The 24,500-nt window shown below is 37.8% G+C and overlaps 1 protein-coding gene across 1 annotated transcript; it reads left to right on the top strand.

Moving 5' to 3' along the window:
* The first annotated feature begins 5,361 nt into the window (after nucleotides 1-5,361).
* Nucleotides 5,362-17,445, top strand: LOC145992747 (uncharacterized). The gene is made up of 5 exons (XM_083129134.1): nucleotides 5,362-5,481; nucleotides 7,280-7,415; nucleotides 11,404-11,512; nucleotides 14,407-14,523; nucleotides 17,193-17,445. Exons 1-5 carry the CDS (start codon nucleotides 5,388-5,390, stop codon nucleotides 17,370-17,372), a joined length of 636 nt encoding a protein of 211 aa, XP_082985260.1. The 5' UTR covers nucleotides 5,362-5,387; the 3' UTR covers nucleotides 17,373-17,445.
* The last annotated feature ends 7,055 nt before the right edge of the window (nucleotides 17,446-24,500 follow it).

Raw genomic sequence — 24,500 nt, 5'->3', positions numbered from 1 at the left:
ATGAAAAAACAGGAATTTGGCATTGAAAACTGCTTTATTGTTTTTCGAAGTATTCTCCTTTATGGTCAATACACTTTTGCGTTCGTTCGAACCATTTGTCAAGGCAGTTTTTCCAATCTTCTTGAGACACCTCCATAATATGGTTTTTGAATGCATCAACGGCGTCTTCCGCCGACGAAAATCGTTGTCCACGCAATTTATTCTTGACATTCGGGAACAAGAAGAAGTCATTGGGTGCCAAATCAGGACTGTCCGGCGGATGACCCATCAATTCGATTTTTTTACTGTTCATAAAGTCGGTTGTTAGACGAGATGTGTGACAGCTGGCATTGTCTTGATAAAGAATGATCCGACGGCGTTTGTTTGTTTTCCGTATTTGACCGAAGACCTCTGGCAAACAAATTGTTGCGTACCATTCAGAGTTGACCGTTCTACGTTCCTCTAAAGGCACAGTTGCCACATGACCAGTTTTCCCGAAAAAACAGGCGACCATTTGTTTGGATGTGCTTCGAGCGCGAACAATTTGTTGGATTGGGTTCATCTTGAAACACCCATACAGTCGACTGCTGTTTACGTTCCGGCTCATATGCATATATCCATGATTCGTCACCTGTTACAATCTTATATACGTCTTTTGAAGCACCACGATTGTATTTATTGAGCATTTGTTTGCACCAATTGACGCGAGCGTCTTTTTGAGTTTTTGTCAAATTGTGTGGGATCCAACGAGAACATACCTTTCTCACAGCTAAATGATCATGTAATATTTTATATATGCTGGTGGAACTAATGCCCATGGTTGCCTCAATCTCATAGTATGTCACATGACGATCTTGCAGTATTAGGTTTTGCACAGCATCAATGTTTTCTTGAACAACAACTGATTTTGGATGACCTTTGCGAATCTCGTCGGTGAGCGAATGGTGGCCACGATTAAATTCGTTATACCAGCGTTTCACAGTGGCAAAGGATTGGGCTTCATCACCAAATGTGGAAGTAAGTTGATCGATGCACTCTTGTCTTGATAATCCACGTCGAAAATCGTAAAAAATCATCGCACGAAAATGTTCACGAGTTAATTCCATTTTATTGTTGTCGCGCAATCTCCAAGGCAACATAAACAACACAAATCAAGCTATTGACAAAACATTTGAAGTACGTTATGGTCAATAATGCCAGACGATTCCCTGCAAACATCAAATCGCGCCTAACTTCAATCAGTGTTGCCAAGGCTCAAAATATAAATAGTGACCCTCGTAATATTACAAATGTGATCTAATTTGATTTTCAACAATTGCAAATTGCAATTGCAATTTTCCAACTGACAATCTAACCTTCTTAATCCCAAAGGTTTATGGCTGCAAGATCAATCCAATCTTTTCCATCCTTACCGATTTCCTATGGGCCCATCTCAACTTTATCCTTCCATCTTCGCCTTGGCTTTCCTACAGGTCTCTTACCATCAGGTTTCCCAACTAGAATCCTGTAAACACTTCTTTCCTCCCATTCGTGGCTTGCCCCGATTTAATTATTCTAATAATATCTTGACAACTTTCCAAACTTCTAATAATAATCAATATGTATCATTATATGTTCAAGTCCACTTCTAATAATAGTTACCTCACTTAGCCTGCATCTTCGTGTGTTTTGTACGTTTTAATAAGGATAACAGTTCTGCTTCAGAATGTGTACCAGTCAGTCTTAATAGTAATTATTTTACAAAATCAGAACAATTATAATAAAGAGAATCAATATGTACTATGAAATTGTTCATCAATAATAATTTGATTTCCATGTTTTACAATGTAAAAAAGAATAAAATAATGACATATAATTTACAGTGTTATTTCAGCATTTTGAGTAGAATTAACAAATTTCACAGCAAAACACTAACTAGTCTTACCGGTGGAACCCCAATTTTATGTCTGCTGGTTTTATATTTTCCCGCATTATACATATAATATTCATGGTCTCAATAGAGCAAAATGCTATAAATTTTTCCCATTTTTTTACATTTTCCCACATTTCAAGTTCTTTCAACTGAAAAACGCAAAATTGAGGTTCCACTCTCATAGCATGAGTAATAAATTAATTTAAAAATTATCCAAGGAGATGCATTATGTGCACCAAATATGCTGTCAGCAAAGTTTAGATTTCCTCAAAATTCTGGGTAATGTTTCTAAGAAATTATTATGGAATATGTTAATAGGTAAGTTACCAGTTTGACTTAACAATGTCAAATTTAGAATATGGGAGTGAAACCCATCCCAGTGACTTTTGTTGGAACAATGGGACAGCTTAATGAAAAACAGGATGTTCACTACCTTAACGAAAAACAGGATGTTCGCTTATTTTATGGAATGTTTAGGAACCCTACTCTAAAACAACATTATGATGTGAATTGATTAATTTCTTATAGTAACAATTATACATCAAGTTGATGGCGAATAAATGTTATGTTTAAGTACAAAATTATTACGAATTTTTAAGAAATCTTTCCAAATTTCCTCTTTCAATATACAGTGGACTCTTTTTAACTCTTAACTTGGATAATTTCAATTGCTCGGTAATTTGAAGAGAAGTTTATTTCCCTTGAAATCATTTTTAATGATAAAAAAAGTAAAGTGCTCCCCTGTGCTTTTGAACCATGCCATGAAGGTGCATAGGGGTGTGGGATTAGGGTCCCACACTTTCTTGATCTCTGCCTAGCTGGGGGTGATGTGATCCATGCCCCGGCCACCTTTACCCCCCAGAGTTTCCTCCAGGTACCCACTTTATACGATGCTGGGTGGGCACCGGAGCCGCTTGTACAGGTTGAAAAAGTCCTGGTCCTCCCCCACCGGGGATCGAACCTGGGTCTTTTGCATGGTAGTCAGACACCCAAACAACTGAGCTACCACGACTATCATAATCATCTTTAATGATACATGTTTTTATTAATTCGAACATTTTTCGTGTCGCCGTTGAGTTTGAATTGAAATGAGTGCACTGTACTTTTAACAGTAAATGCATATATGAAGGGAAGGGTAAGCCTTTTCTCATATTTAATAAGAAATTCGATAAATTTGTCTAGTTTTCACTTCTTGTATTTGTGATTTTGTGTAGCTCTACTGTGACAATGCAGTTATAATTTCTTTAGGAGATGCTTTGAAGGAACCCAAGACTCACTGAAGACAGTAGGGGTCAATTACCCTTTCACGTGTGGTATTTGAGAAATGTCCAATAGGAGAATTTCCAGTAATATGTTTTGAAGCATCAAGTAGGAAGTGTCTGACATCACTGGTTAACGGAATGGATACTACCATGACCCCCCCCCATGCTCTTTTAGGCGAATTAAGCATTTGTGTATAATATTTAATGGTATATTAAAGGTAACTGCCTAACCACTTTACACACTATTTTTTTTTCTGGTGCCATCAATGCACTGGAAGCTCAAAAATCTTGCAACCAGACAGGAGGTGATTTCTCCCTAATCTCCCTTCCAGGTACCACCCTGTGCATATATAAAAGGTCAATAAAGGTCTTAAATAAATTCTCAGAAGATAATTTTATATTCCATGTGAAAATATTGTTCCATTGCTTGTGTTATAATCACTTAAAACTGGTTTCTTGCTAAAATTATGCTCTACTGAACAATTTATAATCAATATTTCACAGTTACATAGACATGAATTAGATTTTTTTCTGACTTGTATGCCTTTGCTTTGAAGGGTGCAAGGGAGAGTCATGCCCCCCCCCCAAAAAAAAGTGGATCTCAAGCTATAATTATATATAAGGGTTACCCAAATGAATGTGAGACTCCTGTTTTTTTTCTGTAATGATTTATTGGTTGTAATACAGGAAGTAAAAGTGATCCATGGATGACATATCCTCTACACATAGTCACCTTGTCTGTTCAAGCAAGTGTCTTAGCATGTCACAAGGGTATGGATACCCTGAGCAAAGAACGTTCGTGGTTGACTGCTGAACCAATCTTCAACGGCATCATGGACCTCAGTATCGTTGGCAAACCGGTAGCCCTTCAGATGTTTTTTTTTAGTGGCCCGAAGATGTAGTAGTCTCAGGGCGAGATATCGGGGCTGTAGGGAGGATGGTTGAGGACTTCCCAGCGGAAATGCCGCAGCAGATAACGGCACACCTGTGCAACATGAGGGCGTGCATTGTCGTGCAACAGAAGAACCCCATTTGAAAACATGCGAGGTCGCTTACTCTTGAGGAAACCTCCCCGATGGCACAGTGGTAGCGTCGTTGCCTTGTAATCAAGGAGTCCCGGGTTCGGATCCCACTTGAAACTGTAGGTCCAGTCCCAATTAGCCTTACTGTGCACAAAGTGGGCTTAAAACATCAACTCGATCATCTTACTCTTGAGGGCCGATTTCAGTTTGTTTAGGGTAGTCCAGTATATGTTTGCGTTGACAGTCCCCACCTTCATCGAGCCAATTCAAAAGCAATGGGCCCTTGTTGTCGAAGCCAAAAGCGAGCATAACTTTTCCAGCTCTGATGGAGGAATGAGCCTTTTTTTGGGCATGGTGAGTTGGGATGCGTCCATTCCATACCCATCCATGTTGTGAACGTGCTTCTGCACATGTAAACAACACACTGCACCGTCAAGCCATACCAATCTGCTTTCTTACATACAACGCCACCTACCAGAGCAAACACAAAGCTCTGTGTAGTTAGGCTAAGATGCTACGACAAGAGTCTCACTTTCATTTGGGCAACCCTTAAATTTCTGTATCATAATTTCATTTCGTCACAGTAATTTATGTTAATTATTACATTAGGGTGTTGCAGAAGCACAATAACATCAATCTGAAGGAGTGTTTTTTTGAGGGGTCAACATTATTACAGGAGTAAATATGCCTCGTTTGCCCCCCCCCCCCCCCGAAAAAATACCTTGCTTGTGCCCCTGCCTGGAAAAAATCCTTCAGACGTCGATGCTTTGCATGAAATGAATTTTATCGCATGTAATTTTGAAGTGTTTCAATAAATAAATATGGGGCAGCAGACCACTGGTTTGATACTGAAAAGCGCAGTACCATCTCTTTTGCAACATAGTATGTGCGCTTGTACGATTGAGACATTTCTGGGTTGTAATAACTGTATTGAAAATCAATTAAATGTGTACAATCATCGACAACCCAGAAGTGTCAGTGACTACTTCATTTCACAACAAAGCACATTTCTCCAATTTACGTCATTTCCCATCAAACAACGTTCGTTCAGAGCCTTTGAATGACTCACCCGTATGTACCCATCTTGTTCCAGAGATTAACTTCCCTTTTATTACATGTATGCTGGGCATAAACAGCAAGATGTAAAGCTGTAAATTCAGTAAAAGTTGTTTACATGTTGACTTTTTATTACAGCAGAATTTGTTATAAAATATGGAGGGAGACGCTTACCTCATTGATGAAAGTGGACGCATGAGGTCTAAGAAGAAAGTAAATACCAGAACAGGGCGTGTCCGTCGAATGTCAGGTTAAATTGTTTAGTAAAATTTATTTGGTGAACCTAATTAGTGCAGTCCAAGTTTCTTAGACTAGATGGGGGTTTCTTTTTGGATATCCATTTATAACACAAATTTGTAGTGTTTATTATTATAAAGTTCGTAGTTATAAGTTCCGGAAGAAAATAAAGCCAACAAGTTGAGGACGCTGATGGGCAGAGCTTCAATTGATCGAAGGACAATTTGCAGGCAATATCATACCCTACATTATGAACACTCGTAAAAAAAAACATTTTATTTCTATCAAGTAATGATTACTGAATAACAAGCAGGTGCATTTGTTTTCATAGCCAGAAGCGTCTTTTTATGAAGCTAACAGGTCTGAGGCCTATGTAATAAATTTAATCCATACGCAGTGAATCTCACCGTACATAAAAAAAATACTTGGTGCATTTATGGAAATCAATGTGATAGACCTAACCTACATTGTCGCCATCTGCATGCCGATTATTTAAGTTCTGAATGCACTTGTAACCTTGATTCTCCAGAGAAAGTAGACTTCAGTATTTCTTTCAGAGGGATTCTACCGCCCCCAGGACAAAATTATACGATAAAACCAAAAAGTATAAAACTTTTCTGCTACCGTTGTTTCCCTCGCATCGGACTGCATTACTTTGTGTGGCGAATATTTTGCCTTTATATTTCCATATGTACTAAATAACAACGCCCACACTTGAATATTTTGGGTCGGGACGGGATCGGGAATTTTTTTTAAATCACGACATTCGGGACAGGAAAAATTCGAAGTCGGGAAATTTTCGGGACGGGATATGTTCGAAATTTCCCGATGCTCTGGAAATCTCGAATTCTACACGTGATTTTCACCTTAAGTGTTTGTTTTTGCATTTCTGGTAAAAAAAACTAACGATTTCCGATAATTTCCAGACATTTACAATGCATAAAACGTCGAGAATTAACGATCATTCGGTATATCCCGAAAAGTCGGGAAGCCATTTCCCGAAGTCAGGATCGGGACGGGAATTTTTTTTCCCGATCCCGGTCCCGACTTTTCGGGATCCCCAAACCCCTAAATCTTACAGAAGAAGCAGAATAAAACTGGCAACCGCACTAGCCTTATCTCCTCTCTCCCATCTCGATTGATTGATTGATTGATTGATTTAGTTTATTTTACTTCGCGTTTTGTGCCTCTTGGCTAATTTGCGAAGATGGGGATGAGTGATGAAAAGATGAAATTGATGAATGGACATTCACAAACAACCAAGCCCGACCGGGATTCGAACCCGGGACCCTTGGCGTCGCAGCGCGATGTGCTAACCACTCGGCCACAGGGTCGGGCTCTCTCCCATCTCGAATGTGCAGTAGTGCTTTCCACACCAAAAGCGCCTATTCGTTGTCATCAGAGTCGACGCGTGTTTTCTTTGTAATTGATACACAACAGTATGCTTGTAAACGATAAGAAAATCGATTGTTGAGTCAAAGGTGGACTGACTGAAAAGTGTTGAGTTGAAAAAAAATATCTTTTCAAGCGATAGTTAGAATCTAGCCACTGCATTGAATTAGTCAAGTTCATTGACGAACCACGAACGACCACTGGAAATTCTCAATGTTAAACGCACATATGTTGTATTTCGCAGATGAGATTCGCAACGCCCTCCCGGTTCTCTGGATTGCCCCCCCGGATCAAATTTTCTGAAAGAAACACTGGTAGACTTGAATTTCGTACGTACGTACCACATTGTTACGATATTAGGAAATCCCAGATTTCAGAAAACCATATTTTGAGCATAAAGCGACTTAATATCATTTCAGTGTTCCGACGTGACTGCTCTTTTTCTATGAAGCTGTTTGCGGCGTTCTTCATCCTGTTGATTGTGATTGTTGCTGCAGCATCAGCTATTTTACTTCTTTATCCTTTTGACTTTCGGGCGGAATGTGCTGTTAACTGGTAAGTGACCATTATATAGTTACATTCTCAAAAGAATATGTACCTAACAAACTGCTTACGTAGCAACACTTGTAAATACATTCCATCCTTCACAGGGCAAGGAAGAAAACTATAGCGCTGAAATATAGTCCAGTATTGCTTTTATTTACCACAAATATGCATCTCTTTTAGAAGTTAACTTTAAGTCTGGACTGCCGCACGCAACCTGCCAATCTGTAGTGTGAATTTGATTGCATAAGTTTCAGGGTTTATATTCAGATTTCGCTGAATGTCTCTCATTCTTGATTTGATTTTCTTTTTAAGTCCACCTTGTGCTCAGAAAGACTAATCGAGACTGGACCTACAATTTAAAGAGGGATCCGAACCACTATGTACCTCCACCAGGTATCGAACTGTCCCTCACTTTTGACAGAAACATGCATTTTTTTTTGCGCAATATGGCAAGTATTGTGGGAACACAACATACACGTGTTGGCTTATAGTTTACTCAGACTACACAGGCACTGGAGTACGCAGGGGGGCGCTAATGGGGCTACAGCCCCTCCAGAAATTTTGATTGATTGATTGGTTGATTTGGTGTTTTAAGTCCACTTTATGCACAGTAAGACTAATCGGGACTGGACCTACAGTTTAAAGTGGAATCCGAACCACTATGTGCCTCCATTGGGTATCGAACCCGGGACCCCTTGATTACAAGGCGACGACGCTACCACTGCGCCATCGGGGAGGCTCCAGATAATCAAAATTTCCAAATAAGAGCAGTAAGAATTCGGGGGAAAAGAAACAATGTGGTAAATGCAAACCCATCTTAAGATGACCTTTATTACAATTCTTATCTTTGAACAACTTTTAAAACAAATGTTAAAGATGGTATTCACAATATATTGTATAGTGTGTAACGCTCACTCCAATGTAATATCTACTTTTACAATTCAAGCTCTCTCCAAAACGTCCTGCGTACGCTAGTATAGGGGAGAGCGGGGTCAATTATAACAATTTTGACAAATGATGCATTTCCTATGAAACTATTTATCTTTGCAGCGTGAAAATCGGCATGGAAACACTACAATATGTTGTTATTGATATTATGCAGTCACGATCCCGCCATATATAATATGCTAATCATAATTAATGTTTTAAAAATGTGTGACAAATGTTACAATTGACCCTTGCTCGGGGGCAAATGTAACACACTACAGGGGCAAATGTAACATACTAACATTTACCAGAAATACAATTTATTTTTTTGCTGGAAATAACATGTACCCTTACACAATGATTAACAATTAGCTAACTGTGCTTTTGTTAATAAGTAGGCTAATCAAACCATACCAGGTCCCAAACACTGTTTCTAACAAAGATATATCTGATCATTCTGACTGACAGTTATGACAAATGTAAAAGCTGTCTCCTTTGGTACATTTCTCATGTGACCAGTTGTCACAAGTTAAGCACTGCACCCATTGCTCACCAGATGCACTATTGGACCACTTCTCAAGGCAAACTAAACAAAAACATTCGTCGCCTTCAGAGCTGCTTTCCTGACACCTTCTTGCGCTTCTGCTTGCAGTTCTCTTCTTTGATTGACGACTATCACTTCTGTCGAACAGCCTCTTTTTCCCTTTGCTGTTTTCTGGTCTCGATCTTTGCTGTGCCATAAGTAGTTCTTTTTCAGGTGTATCTGTCCATATAGCACTTTTCTTTCTTTTCCTTCGAGGTGCTGATTCCTTAGATTCTGCATGAGGCAGAGGTCGAATGTCAGCCGGAGAAACAGCTGTTGAGGTGGACGGAAGAGGTTCATTGCAAGGGTTGCATTGCTCTTTGTTCTGGGTACAACTAGTTTCTTCCAAGTTACTTGATTGTTGACAACTTCATTGTCATCATTAGTAGGTGCCTCGTCGGAGGTTTCTGTTCGTGCCGCAGAATCAGGCCTATCAGTGACGCTGGAAGGGGCAAATTCGTGCTCTTGAAATATGCATCGGTTGAAGGGGAATATTCCTGTACATTTGAAGCCTGCTTGAACATTGGATGGTGTAATCGCTAATGGCAGACATTCCCGAACAATTCCTGGCAAGTTGTATATTGTCATGCGAGTACCGGGATGGGTTTTTCTCCAGCCGTCAGCAAAGGTGTTGAAAAACTTTTTGAACTGACCATAAACACTTCTGTCCAATGGTTGGAGCTTGTGCGACGTCTGAGGAGGGAAAGAAAGGAAAACAATTCCATTCTGTCGGCAAAAGTCTATGACTGGAAGTTGAACATGCGAGTCATGGTTGTCCAGGATAACCAAAACCTTTCTCTCAACACTCGGCTTGGCATACTTCCTAAAATGTTCGAGAAATTGTAAAAACTCTGGTGCTTGCATCTACCCCGAACCATTTGCTGCTCCTGTGCTTCCTATTGGACAATTCTGGAGAAAATGATCCCGAAAGTTCTTCCGTGGAAAAATGAACATGGGTGGAATGCTGTTGCCTATGGCACTAACGGCTAAGCACATCGTTACCAAGGTGCCCCTCTCATGAGAATTAATTCCTATAACTTGCTTGCTTCCCTTTGGTGCAAATATCTTGTCTGGCTTAGGGGCTGTTGATATGCCTGTTTCATCGACATTGTAGATGTCTTGAGGTTCGAATTGATATTGCTCCAAAACCTTCGATAGGTTTTCAAAAAAAAAAAAAATAACATTCTCTTTATTAAAGTTCATAGCACGCGCTAAGGATGTTGACTCTGGGGTCCTTATTGCTAAAGTAGGATTCCTCTTTATAAATGCGGTAAACCAGTCTGCGCCAGCCATTTGACGATCTGCCCAGGACTCTGGAAATTTACACTGATTTTGGTTTGCATATTGGTAGGCTAGCTGTCTGACTTCTTTTGGGGTGAGTCCATAAAATATATTTGCACATGTCTTTATATACTCAGTTAACTGGGTCTCCATGTAGGCAGACAACACTTTATTGTGTGGTTTATAACCCATAACAGGATTCCATTTTTCTTGTCTCTTCTTAACAAAACGGGTCAATGTCACATGACAAATATTGTACGCTTTTGCTGCGTGTCGGATTGAAACTTTGCTTTCCAAAACTGACTTTGCAGCTTCTTCCATCTTATCTTGTGAAGGGCCTCGTTCGGTAGTTCTTTTTCTGTCTCTCACCATTCTGAAACATACAGAATGTAATAATTCAGGATGGTTGAACAATGTTTTTTATTTCAATGCAAGTGAATATTTTACATAAAAAACGCATAAGGGGCAATTGTAACAGTGTTACAACTGCCCCAGTTACATTTGTTACATTTGCCCCATCCTGACGCCATATTGTTTGCTGGCTTGCAGCTACTAACCCCGACATCAGAAATTGATCACAACTATCTTAACAAATACATCAAATATTGTGTATTGCGATGATATATACAAACCTTGATCAGACGACATCGCGAAATCACTATTAAAAAATAAAAAGGAACCTTATATTTTTACTTACGTGTTGAAAATTTGAAAAACTCCCAATAATAGCCGGAACAATCGCTACGTAAGCACCACCGCCACATGAGTCACTCCCAACTGACGTCTCCTTTCTACAGGTTTGAATAGTTTTAAAAAATACCTCACGAGAGCAGCACAATAGCGATTGTCACATTTGCCCCGTGTTACAATTGACCCCGCTCTCCCTACATAGGCAATGAAAATTTAAGATAGAAAGGCCAGTCAAATTATAAGAACAACAACGACCCATATCGAACTTAAAACAATCCCATTTAAGTCAAATCCTTGGGGAAAATAATAAAATAGAGGGTTCAAGTGCGATTATTTGGCAAATGTTTATGTAGTTAGCAATCAAAGAAGTTTGTATTTTCACAGTGCCCTCTCATTTAAAAATCTAGTGTTACGAATTTTAAAAACTCGTGGAATTATTTATTTCTCAGCGTAGACGCATATTATTAACCCTCCCTTTTCCAATCGCTGTAAATTCCCAAGTTGTTATTATTTCAGGGAATTTGGAAAGGACTGCATGACGGTGCAGATGGCTCTTATGAGGCGGATTGTGACGTTGGAGCCAAGACCCAACTGCATCAAGGAAGCCGGAAACTGTCCCTATCAGGTTAATTTATTTTATTCAGAAATATTCTCTAAATTCAATGTTTGTGATATTGGCACGCAATGTTAATTGGACATTATCCGTAGCAAAACTACAGATTGTATCCACCACATAATATGTTATTACAAACCAAACATAACTGATTAGTGTTTACTATGAGTGTACGAAACGGAAATGTTTTGGGCAATAAGCCTACGGCAATTAATTGAAAAAATCTCATCGTCCTAATATTCGGGATATCCCGACACTGACTACTTCTCCATAAAATAATTGATTTTGCATTTCTGTATTGAAAACTACCATTTCCAAGAAACTTCTGAAAACGTCTACAATGCACTTTTGATGCACGACCAATCGAAAGTTCCTGGCTGTTTCAGATGTGTCCTCTTCCTCCTCTATCCTCAATTATCCAAGGATATGGAGAATATACTGACCATATGCAACGGCTAATCTTATAAATTTGATACAATGACGACGCCAGAGAGGGGCAAGGAGCAACGTCCCCTTGAGGACCAAACCAACCCCTACCGATACCCGACAAACAAGAAATACTCCATTCTCAAGTGTACTTTTGCGCAAATATTAATTTATGTATAGTGCTTAAGTTAATATCAAAAGTGCCACACCGTTGCCTGGCACCGTTACTGGTTTGATATGCCTTTCAGGTGCTAATTGCTATTGTACAGTCACCGGAATGAAAGTGGGTGACGCCTTGAAATACTCACTGCGCTGCATGGCTCTATGTGTGCTGCCTAACCCTACGGCGATGAGCGAGCCTCATTAACAAATCTTCAATGGCAAGTTTGCTCACCACATAACATGATAACAGCAGCGAGTAATTCAGGATCTAGGTGTTGGCAGTGACTGTACATGCGTTGAAATAAAATATTTATTTCATTAACTACCTTTCCACGGACACACACAGTGTGGTATTTAAAATATTTGCAGTGGTGAAATCCAATAACTACTCTTGAAGCATCAGGATATATTACTCGTATATTCCCAGCCGGCCTCCGCGACCGGGTGGTTGGCACAACGGGCTACAACGCCACAGGTCCCGGGTTCGAATCCCGGCCTGGGCATGAGTCTTTGTGAGTGTCCATCAATTTCATTGTAACATCACTCATTCTCATCTTCGCGATTAGCAAAAAGTGGCAGAAAGGCGAAGTAAAATGAACCAAATCAATCAATCGTATATTCCCCTCTCCAAAGCAGTGCAGAGGGGAGACGCAATAACCAAAAGGGTTACGCTCATCCCCACTTCAAATACTACCCTGAACGAAGACGCACACACAAATGTATTTTCCTATATCATTTATCAGATGTAAATTAATAGAGAACTAAAAAAAGTATGGCTAGAGAATGGAAATAACTGAATTGTAACTCATTTGACTTCTACTGAACTTCTAATTTGGCAAATGAAGTAAACAGTATTTTTTTAATTAAACCACTTCAGGGAAGTTCCTTGTTAGTGACATATTTGAGTTTTTTTTATTTTTAAAGTCCACTTTTTGCACATATAGGCTAATCAGGATTGGACCTACAGTTTTAAGTGCGATCCACACCACTATTTGGCTCCCGGGAATCGAACCCGAGACCCCTTGATTACAAGGCGACAACGTTATCACCATCAGTAAGAGGCACACAAATTATGTAGTCTATACCACTACAAATGATTGCCAATGAGTTTGACTTGTTTCATATTGTTGCATTGAACAAATACAGTAGTTTAGAATTCCGACTGTAATGACTGTTTATCTTTTATTATTTGGAAATGCTGTTGTTGTTTTCTTTTACCTAGTGCTTCATGTATCTTTTTCTTTTACCTAGTGCTTCATGTATCTTTTTCTCTTACCTAGTGCTTCATGTATCTTTTTCTTTTACCTAGTGCTTCATGTATCTTTTTCTTTTACCTAGTGCTTCATGTATCTTTTTCTTTTACATAGTGCTTCATGTATCTTTTTCTTTTACATAGTGCTTCATGTATCTTTTTCTTTTACCTAGTGCTTCATGTATCTTTTTCTCTTACCTAGTGCTTCATGTATCTTTTTCTTTTACCTAGTGCTTCATGTATCTTTTTCTTTTACCTAGTGCTTCATGTATCTTTTCTTTTACCTAGTGCTTCATGTATCTTTTTCTTTTACCTAGTGCTTCATGTATCTTTTTCTCTTACCTAGTGCTTCATGTATCTTTTTCTTTTACCTAGTGCTTCATGTATCTTTTTCTTTTACCTAGTGCTTCATGTATCTTTTTCTTTTACCTAGTGCTTCATGTATCTTTTTCTTTTACCTAGTGCTTCATGTATCTTTTTCTTTTACTTAGTTCTTCATGTATCTTTTCTTTTACCTAGTGCTTCATGTATCTTTTTCTTTTACCTAGTGCTTCATGTATCTTTTTCTTTTACCTAGTTCTTCATGTATCTTTTCTTTTACCTCGTGCTTCATGTATCTTTTTCTTTTACCTAGTGCTTCATGTATCTTTTTCTTTTACCTAGTTCTTCATGTATCTTTTCTTTTACCTAGTGCTTCATGTATCTTTTTCTTTTACCTAGTGCTTCATGTATCTTTTTCTTTTATTAGTGCTTCATGTAATCTTTTTATTTTACCTAGTTCTTCATGTATCTTTTCATTTACCTAGTTCTTCATGTATCTTTTTCTTTTACCTAGTGCTTCATGTATCTTTTTCTTTTACCTAGTGCTTCATGTATCTTTTCTTTTATCTAGTGCTTTATGTATCTTTTTCTTTTACCTAGTGCTTCATGTATCTTTTTCTTTTACCTAGTTCTTCATGTATCTTTTCTTTTACCTAGTGCTTCATGTATCTTTTTCTTTTACCTAGTGCTTCATGTATCTTTTTCTTTTACCTAGTGCTTCATGTAATCTTTTTATTTTACCTAGCTCCTGCTGGATTGGACTGATTATGAAGTGATGGCAACGCACACTTCACCATTCGGATTCGTTGATAGAATCATTTTGTTGTTTCTGCCTACAAACACTACTAGATGCCAAGTTCAGGTGAGTGAGTGAAACGGTTCATGCAGCGGGAAGTTACACGAACAATACGAGTTTGGTATATGTTATTCTGCTCAAATTTTAGGAGTCTGATGGTCAGGGGAAATGATTTGAATATAATTATCTAAATATTTGATCTAAAAAAAAACAGAGCAGTTATTGACCAACTTTGTGTAATTTAAAGCGGAAATTTCTTTAATATACGCTATAACGTTGGAAAGCAATTTTTGTTTTTCCATGTGAACAACGTAATAATAACGACCCAAATATAATTATGACTGTATCACGATTATGGATGAAATTATTTTACCAGAACTTTGCGAAAGAAATAAAAATTTAAGTAAATGCATATTTCAGGACACTCCGCTCCCCTCTGAAATGAGGTGTGATTGTTTTCTTATTGTTCCCTTCTTCATTAATATTATCTCTTACCCCCTTTTAACTTTTATCTTATCTTCTTTCAATATTTTCGCCATCTTTTATTAGCTCAATAATATCTTTCTTCTTTCTTATTCCATCTCTATTTTGATTGTACCTTTTACTATATTTCTTTTCCTTTTTCTTCTAAATTTCTGTCTCTATGTTTCTCTCAAGTTTTTATTTGTTTTTCTCTCTCAGTCTATATCTGACTTTTATTTATCTTCTCTACTCTACTCTGTATCCCTTTTTCCTCCATATATATATATATATATATATATATATATATATATATATATATATATATATATATATATATACAGTGCTCGAAAACATTTCTTCAGAGCTACGCGCCAGGTCTGAAAATCAGGCGCCAGGAAACCACCTACTAGTAATTGTGGATACTATAAGAAGCTGAGCCAACCCCTGTGGCGGAGTGGTTAGCACATTGCGCTACGACGCCAGGGGTCCCGGTTTCGAATCCCGGACTGGGCTTGGATGTTTGGACGCGTCCATTCATCAATTTCATCATCATCTTTGCAAATTAGCCAAAAGTGGCACAAAAAGCGAAGTAAAATGAAGCAAATCAATCAGTCTAGAAGCTGAGTAGTGTTGCCCACGGGACGAGACGAGACAGGCTTTTAAAAATTCGAGACGAGACGAGATTGACCATGTGCCATAAGACAAACGAATATTTTCGAGACGAGACAGCATTTCCACGAGACTCCACGAGACGAGACAGGCCAAAATCTCGTCTCGTGGGCAACACTAAAGCTGAGCATCGCCGTGTTCAAAACACCGCTAAATTATGTGAGAAAGCTGGAAATGGGGAGTTGGGGGACAAAGAGTAAGAAATTGTTACTGATTCTATAGAATGTTCACAACGTTGATAAAAAAATAATTTGCTAACTTACGCTGTACTGCAATTTGAACTTAGAATCTTGAAAGTTTTGTACACTAAAACTTAAGAAACGTCAATATTACAGCAAAAGATCACAGTCGCCAAGATGAAATTTTTAGTCGCCATGGCGACCTGGCGACAGGGAATTTTCGAGCCCTGTATATATCTTACCTCTCTCCATTGCTTACATTATTTTTCTTCTTTTCGCCTTTTCCCACTTAAAATGTTTCTACTTGTGATGTCATTTTCGGAAACTTACGACTTGGAAAAATTCTTCACTTCGGTGAAAATAACGCTTGAATAATGTTACTGCATCGAGCTCCTGTGAAAATGAAGAACGAAATTCTCCAAGGACACAAGTAGGGTGACGCCGCCACCTGAAAGTTTTGCAGTGAACATCCCTATTATAATAACTAACTAACTAACTCTCTAGCCTTCTTAAACCCAAAGGTTCATGGCTGCAGCAACACAGGCCTTCCATCTATCCCTATCCTGAGCAAGATCTATATACTCTTTTCCATCCCTACCGATTTCCTTTAGGTCCATCTCAACATTATCCTTCCATCTTCGTCTTGGCCTTCCTACAGGTCTCTTACCATCAGGTTTCCCAACAAGAATCCTGTAAACTCCTCTTTCCTCTCCCATTCGTGCCACATGGCCTGCCCACCTAAGTCTTCTTGATTTATTCATTCTAATAATATCTGGACATGAATACAAATTATATGTAACCTTCTCCACTCACCTGTCTCCTCATCCCTTTTAGGTCCAAATATTTTCCTAAGGATCTTATTTTCAAATACTCTCAATTTATGTTCCTCTTTCAATGTAAAGGACCAAGTTTCGCATCCATATAATAATACAGGCAAAATTACGGTTTTGTATATTTTAACTTTTAGTTTCTTAGATATTAAACGAGAAGACAAAAGTTTATGAAGAGAGAAGTAACATGCATTTCCTGAATTAAGCCTGCTTTTTCCTTTCCTCTTTAATATCATTTTCATTTGTTACTATTACTCCTAAGTACTTGAATTTGGAAACTGGTACAAACGAGTTGTTATCAATAATTAGATTTTGATTATTACCTAACACTTGGTTTCGACCTGTGAACATATATTTAGTTTTCTCTTTGCTAACTTCCGAACCTATCTCTTTAGCTGCTTTGAAAAATATTTTAGCATTATTCTTAATTATAATTATTATTATAATAGGAATGAATAATTTTTCTGGTAATACTTGTGCATTCCTATTCCACTACGTCCCTCCGCTCCATGTTAGAGGCAGATAGGCAGTGTAATTCTCTTCCAAGACATGAATATCGTCATTGATAATTTCTTGTATTTATATTATATTGCAGGGAACTTCCAAAACGACTTCCTGGTATGCGTTTACGGACTTGGGCAGAAATTATTGCAACCTCCATAAGCTAGTAGTGGGGACAAGATCTCTCGAGTTGCCCAGCGATCCGGTGTTTAAGGAAAACACGAGTGATGACGTGTGTTCACACTATTCCATCACTAATTGCAACAATTACTGATTAATGTAACATTCCGCACAGCATCGCGTGAAAAATGTCACTCAAAAGGGTGTTATTTTCCATTTTGGGGGAGGGGTTGAGAAGTGCGTTTTGTTTTAATGCATTAACTTAGATACTATTTTTTTTCTTTTTTATACTAATATGTATTAGTATTAAGAGAAGAAAAGTTTCCGTAATTACAATGTTGTGGCCCTTGTCTGTTGTAGCACTGTGGATTTTTCACATTACGAAACACGCAGTTCTGAAGATAATAAAGTAGGTCAAAGTAAGATACGAAATTTTTGTGGGACACTATAACTTCTTTTAAAACAATGTCCATTACATTCGTAGAAATTAGCAGAAAAAAATACTCAAATGCATAAGAGATATGTATGTTACTAATAAAGAAAGAATTGACAAGGCCAGTGAATATTTAAGCTTCTTGTTTTTCATTTCTAGTTTAAATGCATGTAGAGTGGGGTCCATCAGTGTTACCAAGTAATTACATCTTCTATAGGGGCTATCCACCGGAAGGAAGTGTCTTCGCGCAGACGCCATACTTGTAGCACAACAACTTCCGGTTCGTAGGCTCATAACATGCTTCTAAAGGGAGCTGAGATTGTGTCATGTATGAAAGGAACGAATGGGTGTGTACAAGGAGGATGTAAACTACGATCAGGGCTAAATAATCTTTCACGGATCTTTCTTCATCAATTTCCTCGAGATCTAGGCGCCAAAATTATTGCATTCAAGCTGTCAGGCGTGAAAATTGGAAGTCCATTAGCAAGGAGTAGACTCCCCAGTAATAACAACGGATGTGCAGGAAACCAAAAAGTCGGAACCTGAAAAAAAATCCCGGTCCGATCAAGATTTCGGAAGAAATGATAAGAGTTTAAAAGTAGTTTATTCCCTACATATTTTTTTTTGTACTAAATGTCCGAAATTTATTGAAATTAGCAGTTTTTTATTCCAGAAATGCAAAATAAATCATCACCCGAGAGTGAAATTGTGTGTATAATTAATATTTTTTTAGTATCGGGTAATGTTGAATATTTTCCGCTCCTATAATCTCCCAATTTAGTCGGGAAATAACATTATTTTTTCAGTTTTGAACGTTAGGACTTTAAAAATACCCCGTCCTGTTCCCTTCCCAACCAAAAATTTTGCGTCCCGCACTCCTTGCACTTCATTAAAGGTAGAAGAGAAATCATTAAAATCTCGATTTTCTCTCTAGTGATATGAGCAAGAATATTACTTTTCCTTTCAAAAAATGCTCGGTCATGCTCAGATAGGTTACACGTTACATTCTTGAAGTGCACACGAACTGTTCTAAATTTTTGTGTAACCAGATTTTTTTTGTGTTTGTAACCAGAGGAATTTTTTTTTTTTTTGTAACCAGAAAATTAAGTGCCGGTACTATTATTAATTTTCGTCTTTTGCAATGGAAATATTTTCAACATTGATAGAGAAGAGGTCCTAGGTTTGAACACCATGGTCAGGCAATGGTGTGTCATTGTGTTTGTCCCATCAGTAATTTTTCCAGTTTATTATACACCTTCATCGACATGTTTAACACAAATAGCAGAAAATTGACTTAAAATAACAATGAGCATTTTGTATTTCTGCGTTCAAACGGGAACGAAACCGCATTCCTCTGACTCGCCCTGACTGAAGAAAGAAGAAAAAAAGCTCCTTTTCCTGTTTTTTATATGCCCGTACATCTCACACGTTTTCACTTAAAACATAAATGTATGTATGCATCCAAAGATTTACATGCTTTAAGCGCTCTCGCTCTGTAGGAAAAATTACTTTCTATTAAATATGTAGGCTACAAATATCGCCAATGCAACGACGATTAGCAAATGGATCTCATCCTGGAATAATGCCGTATTACTTCCTATATGCTCATCCAATTGATATGCAAAGGCCTCTACTTTGCCCTGATATCTCTTATTCTCCTCGTCGTCAAGTGCTTTTGTATGATCTATTTCATCCGGTATACAAAACAAGAAGAAAGGCCACAAGTACGCGCTTGAATTACCCGGCCGCCGTGAACCGGAAGTTGTTGTGCTACAGTTCCACAATCGATTGTGCCGTTCGATATGTTTTTGTTTACTCGTGGATAGCCCCTATACGCATTTGAAACAAAAGAGAGAAGGCCAAACAAGCTGCTGACAACACATAATAATCATGGACTATTTACCGAGTAATACTTGTGCATCCCACTGTACACTAGTGATTGAGTTGGTGTTTTCAGCCCACTTTATGCACAGTAAGGCTGATTGGTATTGGACCTACAGTTTAAAGTGGGATCCGAACCGCTATCGAACCCGGGACCTCTTGATTACAAGGCGACGACGCTACCACTGCGCCATCGGGGTGGGGGGGCGTACACTATTTGAGTCTACCTTTAACATGAGCGGATGCAGTGGGAACGTGTTCTTCATTTCAGCATTGGTTCCACTGTTCCTAATCGTCGGAATTTGCCCATTTATTTTTTTATTTAAATCGTATGTAATTTGGCTACAAATTGAAATAGTTTTATAACTAATGTTGGAAATTGAAGTATGAGTGTTACAATACAGTGTTTCAACAAAATAATAAAGAATTCGGTTTGGCTGATTTAAGTCCGCTTTATTCACAGGTAGTAGGTTAATCGAGACTGGACCAATAGTGTATTCTGTCCTCATTCCCTGGCGGCAATGAGGATTAGTGAAGGTGGAATGGGAGAAAACGCATGCCCAGACCGGGATTCGAACCCGGGTCTCCCTGGCATCGTATCGCGCTGAGGAAAAAAAAATGTGCCCACCCTTTTTTGAAAACCCTGGACACACCACTTACTACCATGGACTGCATTCTTGCTTTGTGTTTCAAGAATTTTAAACCCCAACTTTGTTTAAGTTTGGTTTTAAATCCACTTTGCGCACATATAGGCTAATCTGTACTGGACTTACAGTTTAAAGTGTGATCCGAACCATTACCATCCACTCACGTTGTTACTCTCACATCAAATTACATAAAAAATAAATGCCCCTTGTTGCTTGAAACTTTTCATCGGCTCAGTGGCGTAGCGCAGTTCTCCACCCTCCCAAGTTGTAAAATTAATTAACTTCTACCCCAAATACTATCCTTTCCCATTTTTTAATTCAACGCATTGGTACAGCCAGGATTTTTTTTTGAAGGGCGGGGAGGTTTCACGCACCCAAATATTTTTGTTCGTGATCCTTTGTATTTTTTGCTTGAAACATTTCCTAAATTTAAGTTACATATATTACAGATATTAAAAGAATACTGTTTGGGAATTGTTAATTCCTTGGCTGCGCCAGACCAAGATTCAACGTAAGAGCCGCTCACATTAGACTTCTAATACGAGGGCTGCTGGAAATGTTTCTGCAATCAATATGAAAAAAGCACTTTTACCTAGTGCTTCATGTATCTTTTTCTTTTACCTAGTTCTTCATGTATCTTTTCTTTTACCTCGTGCTTCATGTATCTTTTTCTTTTACCTAGTGCTTCATGTATCTTTTTCTTTTACCTAGTTCTTCATGTATCTTTTCTTTTACCTAGTGCTTCATGTATCTTTTTCTTTTACCTAGTGCTTCATGTATCTTTTTCTTTTATTAGTGCTTCATGTAATCTTTTTATTTTACCTAGTTCTTCATGTATCTTTTCATTTACCTAGTTCTTCATGTATCTTTTTCTTTTACCTAGTGCTTCATGTATCTTTTTCTTTTACCTAGTGCTTCATGTATCTTTTCTTTTACCTAGTGCTTTATGTATCTTTTTCTTTTACCTAGTGCTTCATGTATCTTTTTCTTTTACCTAGTTCTTCATGTATCTTTTCTTTTACCTAGTGCTTCATGTATCTTTTTCTTTTACCTAGTGCTTCATGTATCTTTTTCTTTTACCTAGTGCTTCATGTAATCTTTTTATTTTACCTAGCTCCTGCTGGATTGGACTGATTATGAAGTGATGGCAACGCACACTTCACCATTCGGATTCGTTGATAGAATCATTTTGTTGTTTCTGCCTACAAACACTACTAGATGCCAAGTTCAGGTGAGTGAGTGAAACGGTTCATGCAGCGGGAAGTTACACGAACAATACGAGTTTGGTATATGTTATTCTGCTCAAATTTTAGGAGTCTGATGGTCAGGGGAAATGATTTGAATATAATTATCTAAATATTTGATCTAAAAAAAAAACAGAGCAGTTATTGACCAACTTTGTGTAATTTAAAGCGGAAATTTCTTTAATATACGCTATAACGTTGGAAAGCAATTTTTGTTTTTCCATGTGAACAACGTAATAATAACGACCCAAATATAATTATGACTGTATCACGATTATGGATGAAATTATTTTACCAGAACTTTGCGAAAGAAATAAAAATTTAAGTAAATGCATATTTCAGGACACTCCGCTCCCCTCTGAAATGAGGTGTGATTGTTTTCTTATTGTTCCCTTCTTCATTAATATTATCTCTTACCCCCTTTTAACTTTTATCTTATCTTCTTTCAATATTTTCGCCATCTTTTATTAGCTCAATAATATCTTTCTTCTTTCTTATTCCATCTCTATTTTGATTGTACCTTTTACTATATTTCTTTTCCTTTTTCTTCTAAATTTCTGTCTCTATGTTTCTCTCAAGTTTTTATTTGTTTTTCTCTCTCAGTCTATATCTGACTTTTATTTATCTTCTCTACTCTACTCTGTATCCCTTTTTCCTCCATATATATATATATATATATATATATATATATATATATATATATATATATATATATATATATATATATATATATATATACAGTGCTCGAAAACATTTCTTCAGAGCTACGCGCCAGGTCTGAAAATTCGGAATGCGTCAACAGCTGCTTCAGGCGACACATCGCTCACCACGCATCTTATTTTTCATGTGTGGGAACAAAAATAAGTCATTAGGTGATAAATCAGGTGAGTACGGACAATGAGTCATTAATTCGACATTTATACTGGACAAAAATCAACAGTTTGGTGTGCTGAGTGGGAACTGCCGTTGTCGTGGTGAAGAATAATGCGACGATTTGGGTTTGTTTTACGCAATTCATTGATGACCTCTGGCAAACAAATTGTTGTATACCACTCAACATTTACAGTCCTTCGATCTTCTAAAGCTGTTGTTGCCACATTTCCGTTATAACCGAAGAAACAAGCAATCATTTGCTTGGCAGCACTCCTCGAACGAGCAACTTTTGTTGGTTTCGGCTTACTTTGAAACACCCAAACAGTGGATTGCTGTTTAGTTTCGGGTTCGTATGAATAGATCCAAGTTTTGTCCCCTGTAACGATGTAGTACTCCAAATTTGACTTGCCTCGCTTGAATTTTTTGAGCATTTCTTTACACCTGTTTTTCAGCTTCGGTCAAATTGTGTGGGATCCAACAGCTTGAAAGTTTCCGTACGTTCAGATGACCACGCAAAGTCGTATGTATTGCTTTCATGTCAATGTTCAAGGATACCTGAATCTCACGGTATGTCACATGCCAATATCTCTCTCAATCATTTTACGCACACCATCAACATTACTGGCAACAACAGACGTGGATGGACGACATTCGAGAAATTCATCACTGAGAAATGTGCGACCACGCTGGAATTCGGAAAACCTATTGTACACAGTCCTATTGGATGGTGCTTCATCCCCAAAAGCCAAATGAAGTCGAGTTTACGCGCGAGTGAAAAAATCGATGGGAGAAGAAGTAACTCGGTCGAGTCGCTGTCCTCCGTGGACAGCCACTCGACTTTCATCCCATTCGGCCAACCTAGGGATTACAGAAGGGCGGCTTACATCTATAGGCTTGAACCTATATAACGTCATCCTAGACTGACACAGACCTCCTTTCCAAGCCAAGATGCGTTGTATATACTCAAGTGTCCAGCCTCGAACACCAGCCTTTAGGTAATTTTCTGATACAGTACTCAGAATTATAACAGATAGATATTCGAAAAATATATCGTTTTGTTTTGAGTAATTTACAAAGAAAGTTTACATATTCATTTGAGTTAACAATTATTTCTTTAACGTTGATAAACTTCTTACATTTTGGAAAATATACACATTTAAATGTTCCGCCATTATCAAATTACAATTTGGTTAGCTCATTAACATTGGTAATCTTTGATTGGCGAGTTTATATTTACATCATGATAAATGCATGTTGCGTTAATTCTTCTTCTTCTTCTTTTTCTGACCCTATCAACTGGTAGTCGATTTTAGTCATCTTTCTGAGTTTTTTTTTTTTTGCAATATGTATTTAGTTCGCTATTCACTTATATTTCACAAGAATGAAAAAAAAACAAAACACATATAGATATCTATTTATAATGTTTGTTAGATCGTCAAATTACATCTTCTTTCATATCCATAAAGAAGCCATATGATGGGAGGAATGGGATTCGTGAGCAGGGCAGTAAGAGATGTAGGGAATGGAACTCTATGGCGACGCAAACCATTATATAATTTATCTCGTTCTCTGTCGAAATTAGGACATTGTAAAAAGAGATGTGTAGCATCTTGATTATCTTCTCCACATATGCAGGCTTGTTTTGTTGAAATATGTAATCGTGATAAATGATCATTAGTGCGAACATGACCTGTACGTAGACGTATTATAAAAATAATAACTGATCTTGAAAAATTATATGAGTAGTACCAAGGTTTGTTATGTGAATGTTCTGCAAACCATTTATATGTGTTGCCCGTGGATTGAAATTGTTCTATACACCACTGTTTCCATTTATCTTGAAGTTTATATTTAACTCTTGGAAGAAGGTCCGTGTATGGAAGTCTCGCAAGTGAGGTAGTTTCCGATGATCGAGCGGCTTTGGTATATGTGTCCACACGTTCATTTCCCGTGTTTACTTGGTGAGCCTTTACGTAACTAAACTGGACGTTGATATTTCTTCCATTAGCATACTGAGTTTGTTGGATTATAAGTATTATAAATAAAGGATCTTTGCAAATCTGAGGATATGGGGAACTCAGCGCAATTAATACGCTTAAAGCATCTGTTATGATGAGAATTTTTGTGAAATTTTTATGGATACCGTATGTGAGAGCTTTATATATTGCGTAACTTTCTGCAGTGAAAATGGAAGTGTCAGGTGG

This window comes from Lepisma saccharinum, chromosome 9 (genome assembly GCF_977018435.1).
Source record: "Lepisma saccharinum chromosome 9, izLepSacc3.1, whole genome shotgun sequence".
In the NCBI taxonomy this organism is placed as follows: domain Eukaryota; kingdom Metazoa; phylum Arthropoda; class Insecta; order Zygentoma; family Lepismatidae; genus Lepisma; species Lepisma saccharinum.
Note: the sequence above shows the minus strand (reverse complement) of the source record. Positions and strands in the feature narration are given on the sequence as shown.

Coding starts and splice junctions, on each gene's coding strand:
- LOC145992747 (XM_083129134.1), top strand. CDS start 5,388: ATGGAGGGAGACGCTTACCTCATTGATGAAAGTGGACGCATGAGGTCT. Junction 5,482..7,279: donor GCGTGTCCGTCGAATGTCAG/GTTAAATTGTTT, acceptor ATATCATTTCAG/TGTTCCGACGTGACTGCTCT. Junction 11,513..14,406: donor CCGGAAACTGTCCCTATCAG/GTTAATTTATTT, acceptor TATTTTACCTAG/CTCCTGCTGGATTGGACTGA.